Source organism: Musa acuminata, chromosome BXJ1-4 (assembly GCF_036884655.1).
Source record: "Musa acuminata AAA Group cultivar baxijiao chromosome BXJ1-4, Cavendish_Baxijiao_AAA, whole genome shotgun sequence".
Lineage (NCBI taxonomy): Eukaryota > Viridiplantae > Streptophyta > Magnoliopsida > Zingiberales > Musaceae > Musa > Musa acuminata.
Window position 1 is genome coordinate 7,781,244 of NC_088330.1, and position 6,044 is coordinate 7,787,287.

Consider the following 6,044-nt stretch of genomic DNA (forward strand, 5'->3'; position numbering starts at 1 on the left):
ATATTTTTGTGAATGGGATCGCATTATGTATCTTTTTCTTTGATCCTTATAACTTTGATATTGTATTTACAAATTCAATAAATAAAGTACAATATTGAATATATCTATCTATATATCAAAAGCACAATAGTAAGATGTCTAAAATGTAATAGTTAATTTATCCAGTAATTAATTAAGATTTGAAAAGGAGAGGAAAAGGAAATTTGTAGAAACTGAGGACAAATTTCAACTTTATATATTTATATTAAAGTAAGGAAAAAGGCATTTTTCATGAAATAATAATAAACTCTAAAAATAGGATGGGGGGGGGGGGGGTGGGAAGAAGGGGGGGAATGTAAGTTTCCACATGCTGCGATCGCAGTGCTATCCCCTTCTTTGAACTCCCGCGTCCTTTTAAGAGCGAGCGCGGCGCGGCGCGGCGCGGCACGGCAGTGGACTCACCTTCCCTCTCGGCTCCTCACCGTTGCCTCCTCCCCCAGCGAGCATGGACGTCCGCCGAAGGTCCCTCCAGCGGCTCTCCTCGGCCGCCGCTGCTCCCTCTGTGGCGGGAGGAGCTCGTCGCCCCGCCGATGCTTTGGTTCAGGCGTCCGACGTCCTCCCGCTCCCGATCCGGTACACCAACCTCCTCTTCTCCGGCGTCTTTATCGCCTCCCTCGTCTTTCTCATGCGGCGGTGGCGCGAGAAGGTCCGCTCCTCCGTCCCGCTCCACCTTCTCGGACTCTCTGAAATCCTCGCCGTCGTCGGCGTCATCGCTTCCCTCGTCTACCTCATCAGCTTCTTTGGCATCGCCTTCGTCCAATCCATCGTCTCTTGCCACGACGAGGAGGACGAATTCCTTCTTTCCGCCCCTGTCCCCGGCCCCGCGGCCGCTGCTTGCGCTATTTCGCTCGCGACCGACCCCATTTGTCCGCTCCTCTACACCGACAATGCCGCCCCCCGGAAGGACCCGGAGGTCACTGCCGAGGACGAAGAGATCATCTCCTCCGTGGTCGCAGGTAGGACCCCATCTTATGTTCTCGAAGCCAGGCTAGGGGATTGCAGGAGGGCGGCCGGGATCCGGCGGGAGGCCCTGAGGAGGATCACCGGAAGGGCGTTGGAGGGGTTGCCGCTCGATGGATTCGACTACGCGTCTATCATGGGGCAATGCTGCGAGCTCCCAGTGGGGTACGTTCAGCTTCCGGTGGGTGTCGCCGGACCTCTCGTGCTCGACGGAAGGGAGCACTACGTGCCGATGGCGACCACAGAGGGGTGCCTGGTGGCCAGCACCAGTAGGGGTTGCAAGGCTATCGCGCAATCCGGAGGGGCCACGAGCGTGGTGCTCAGGGACGGCATGACGCGGGCGCCGGTCGTGAGGCTGCCCTCCGCACGGAGGGCTGCTGAGCTCAAGGCCTTCTTAGAGGAGCCGAACAATTTCGAGACCATTGCCTTGGTGTTCAACAGGTGTTCGACTATTTGATGCCTTATGTTTCATCTAAATAAGGGAAGATGGTGATTGGGGTTCGCACTGTTCTGCTTTAGGATATAGATATTTAGACATCTTCTTCTAAATTTCGTAACTTGAGTCTTCCTTTAATTGTTGCTAGCTTTGGCCTTGATTCCATTTCTCTTCCAGCTGCCTGGCTCCTACTTGGTGATCTAATGAGCTTGTTCTTAGGAAAAAGTTTGACCTTGTTATGGTATTCCTTAGCCTCTTGCATTTGTGATGTCAAAACTCTTGTCAGGTTTCTATTAGCTACTATCTTCCTATGCCAAAGTTTTCAGCTTTGCTTTTGTTTTTCTTGATAGTCAACTTTCAATGGGGGAAAAATGTCACCATGTCAGTTGGTAGTTGAGAATAGATCAAGCTCTTCCCTTTTGTCTAATACAAACTTAAATTTGAATGTTTCATGATCTTAGATGATGTGGGTAGTGAGTCCTTTAGGGAATTGGTAAACTTAATTTCCTGCACCTGTTTCTGAATTGTTCTTCACCTTTCACTTGCATTTTCCTGTAGTTTGAGCATAGGAATTCATTGGCACCTTTGTGCTGTTGTTTTGACTCCCTTGTAGCTTTTGTAGTCCACTGAAGTCTCATTAAATTGCATGTATGTCACAGGTCTAGCAGATTTGCCAGGTTACAGGCAATCCATTGTGCTCTAGCTGGGAGGAATCTCTACATGAGATTCAGTTGCAGCACTGGAGATGCAATGGGGATGAACATGGTTTCCAAAGGCGTGGAGAATGTATTGGGCTACCTGCAGAATGACTTCCAGGACATGGATGTCATCAGTATCTCAGGTTAGATTATTTGCCCTGCCTTAGACTTGCTAGATTGTTATTAAGATTTTTGTGTTCCAGTATGTTTCTTAATTAATTGATGATGGATGGAGATCCCTATGGTGAAGTCTCTTTCAAAATGTGTACCAAAACTAGAACTTCACTAACCTTTCTATCTGCTGTGGAGCTGTTCATTGGGATGCTTGAGTTATAATGATTTACTCTTCTTTTGGGTTTTCTTATGGATTTATACTGCATAGATTTATCAAAAATGCTACAAGTACACAAAGTATATACCACTTGACATGATGCATCCCTGTCACTTGCTAACCCAATTAAATAGGCTGAATTTGATGTTTCCATGTGTAATCATGTCACATGGATAAGGTTTTAAGTGTCATGTGGATCACACCACATCTAGTAGTTTACGTGTTTGCTTTGTGTTTACATGCTGCAAGATTGAGGCTCATTTTCTTTGACTTTCCTGCGGTCAACCCATGACAAGTCAAAAGAGTAAGTGTTCAAGTTTGCTACTTTTCTTGATCAATTGACAATGAATTGAGATCCTTGTGGAGGTGTCTCTTCCAAAATATGTACCACAAGTAGACTTCGTTAATCTTTCTATTTGCTGCGGAATTGTCATTGGGATGCTTGATTCATATTGATATAACTCCTTTTGGGTGTTTTCTTGTGGACTTTTACTGCATAGATCTATCAAAAATGCTACATGTACACACGTAGTATACACCGCTTGACATGGCAGCCCACGTGGAATGTGGATGATATGTAAACGCAACGCGGATGACACCACATTGAGTAGTCAACGTGTGTTCTTCGTGTGGACATGTCGCAAGACTGTAGATTCGGGCCAATCCACGACGAGTCAAAAGACAATGTTAAGATAGTGATGTGTTGCCTAGGTGGCAAATGACATGGATGATACTGTAACCAGCACATTCATGCACCTATATGAATTCTCATGTGTTGATGAGATTTACAAAATCACTGAGCAACACATATAGATGACTCAGAATTTGCCTGATACACTTCAAGCTGTTGTGTTGCTTGATGCAAAATTTTCTTAAGTGCCAATCCACCTAGTGTTTTTATCTGTTCAATAGGAAAAGGCTAAAATGTCAAATGCCTATATCGAACTTCTCATTATTTGCTCTGTAATGCTTCTCTTGGCACTGACCAGGCAATTTCTGCTCCGACAAGAAGCCGGCTGCAGTGAATTGGATTGAAGGACGGGGCAAGTCGGTGGTTTGCGAGGCAATCATCAAGGAAGAGGTGGTAAAGAAGGTTCTCAAGACCAACACACCTGCACTGGTGGAGCTCAACATGATCAAGAACCTTGCTGGCTCAGCGGTTGCTGGATCTCTGGGGGGTTTCAATGCTCATGCCAGCAACATTGTGTCAGCCATCTACATTGCCACTGGCCAAGATCCAGCTCAGAATGTGGAGAGTTCTCACTGTATCACCATGATGGAAGCTGTGAATGGTGGAAAGGATCTTCATGTTTCTGTGACTATGCCATCCATTGAGGTAATATATCAATCTGATTTACTAATAAATGTAGTGTGTAGCCCGAACTTCATGATGCAGTCTTTACTCTTTCCTAGCTAAGTATCTGTATGGTATGATGTCATGTACAGATTTTTCTTTTTGAGTTTGTTTTTTATGAGCGATGACATCCTCACTTAACTTCAGGATGCATATTCATAGTCTTACACATTGATTTGACTACCAAACTTCCTCCTGTTACACATTGATTTCCATAGCTAAGTATCTGCATGGTATGATGTCATGCATAGAAATTTGGATACTTGCTGCATTGGTAATTAATTTTGTTAACTATCTGTTTGGCTTCCTATCCAATGAAAAACTTCAAATAGATGGCTTAAGGCAAATAAATTCACCTCAGGATGAGAAACACAACAAATAAAATGCAGCTGTATATATATATATATAGTTCTCCTAACACCACTGGTGCATATGGTAGACCATTTTATTTCTCTTATAGCTAGTTATATCCACAAACTTGTTGGGTTCTTTCTTTGATTTGTTCAATTCACTTATCAAGACTATTGCACTGTAGAGATGGGTTCAATTCTATTAGCACCATCAATCAACCTGATAGACTATGCAAATTTCTTGAATCTGATATACTCAATAAGCTGTTGGCTACTGACCTATCCTCGTACTCTTTTGATGAATATTTTCCATATCTATGCTGTTCTACTGATCGACATGACTTGCATCCAGTGGCAAAGGATATTAATTGATTGGATTTAAGAGTTCAAAATTTGGTATCGTTTGCAAAAGGGGCTCATGCTGCCTGCATTGTCAACAGGTTGGCACAGTTGGGGGTGGGACTCAGCTGGCTTCCCAGGCTGCCTGCTTGGACTTACTCAGTGTGAAGGGCGCAAGCCTGGAATCTCCTGGGGCAAATGCCCGACGACTGGCAGCCATCGTGGCAGGCGCAGTTCTAGCCGGGGAGCTCTCTCTCCTCTCAGCTCTTGCAGCTGGTCAGCTTGTAAAGAGTCATATGAAGTACAACAGATCAGAAAAGATTTCTCCAAAGCTGCCACTTGAATGAAACCATGTCATCTTAAACAGCTTCCTCGAAGATGGACAAAATTTCTTAAGCTAGCAAGGTCGATTTGCAAGGAACATAAATAAAGGTGGAGAGATCCTGGGATCTACAACTAGTTTCTTGCTGTAGGTGGGTTCATATGGTTATTGAAACAGTTCTCTCTTCTGTTGTAACATCTATGTATATGAACTTTGCAGGCTCATGGTGCAATTAAATGAACTCTTTTGCTTCCTCCTGGTTATTGACTTACCTTTTCTTAGTTCTTCTTCACTGTATTTTGTTTAAGAAATTGCTGTGTCATGTGATTTACTATGTCACCATTTAATATGGCAACATGCAAGAACTATGGAGTTGTCACATCAAATGCCACTCATTTTTGCCTCTAGATGTGCCTTTTCCTCAATATTACATGATACTTATCATAATAGGAAATAAGCTTAATACTTTACTGTACACAGAACAAATACTTTGACATGCAAAATAAAATAAAATTGTAAGATTGCTAAACCAAAGGATCCTACCAAGCTTGTTTTAGATGAGCCTAAAAGAATTAATGTGAATTTTGAGTTGATAATGATTCTATAATAGAATGAAATATAATTTCATAAACTCCTTGAGATTATATTTATCTATGTGGGTCACTTCATGTTTCCTATATGACTTATGTTTTTTATCTTAATGGAGAGAGACAATTTATTACGATAACCCATTGAGATATAATTATATATATATAATTCATGTAAGGTCTTAGACTGTTAACACTTTTACATGTACATAAATGATTTTAATAGATAATTAAATAGAAAAATTAAAATTGTTAGATTTGATTAGCATAATAAATTTTAAGGTAGTTATTATGAATCTAACTAATCTTATATTGAGGAGATATAGGTTGATACTCCTTTATTATTTAATATTTGAAAGATTATTGTTCCTCAAATCACTAAATAATTTGATAAAAACGAATAATAAAATAACATCAGTGAACTCCCACGTAATATTGATATTGCTATTGATGAATTTGTAGAATAATCAAAATCAATAATTTTGAGAATATCTCGAAACGAAGGGAAACATATAAATTTTGTTAATTATATGGTATATCTATAATAATCATATTATGATATAAGAATCAAAAGGATCCCCATGAAGAAATAAAAGAATAGTTAAAATTAATATACTAGAATAATGTT

At 41.6% G+C, this 6,044-nt stretch overlaps 1 protein-coding gene across 1 annotated transcript; it reads left to right on the forward strand.

The window, feature by feature from the left end:
- The first annotated feature begins 327 nt into the window (after positions 1-327).
- On the forward strand, positions 328-5,100 carry LOC135645103 (3-hydroxy-3-methylglutaryl-coenzyme A reductase 3-like). The gene is made up of 4 exons (XM_065163185.1): positions 328-1,440; positions 2,095-2,276; positions 3,454-3,800; positions 4,609-5,100. The coding sequence occupies exons 1-4, from the start codon at positions 485-487 to the stop codon at positions 4,852-4,854; spliced, it is 1,731 nt and encodes a 576-aa protein (XP_065019257.1). The 5' UTR covers positions 328-484; the 3' UTR covers positions 4,855-5,100.
- The last annotated feature ends 944 nt before the right edge of the window (positions 5,101-6,044 follow it).

Coding starts and splice junctions, on each gene's coding strand:
- LOC135645103 (XM_065163185.1), top strand. CDS start 485: ATGGACGTCCGCCGAAGGTCCCTCCAGCGGCTCTCCTCGGCCGCCGCT. Junction 2,277..3,453: donor GGATGTCATCAGTATCTCAG/GTTAGATTATTT, acceptor GGCACTGACCAG/GCAATTTCTGCTCCGACAAG. Junction 3,801..4,608: donor TGACTATGCCATCCATTGAG/GTAATATATCAA, acceptor CATTGTCAACAG/GTTGGCACAGTTGGGGGTGG.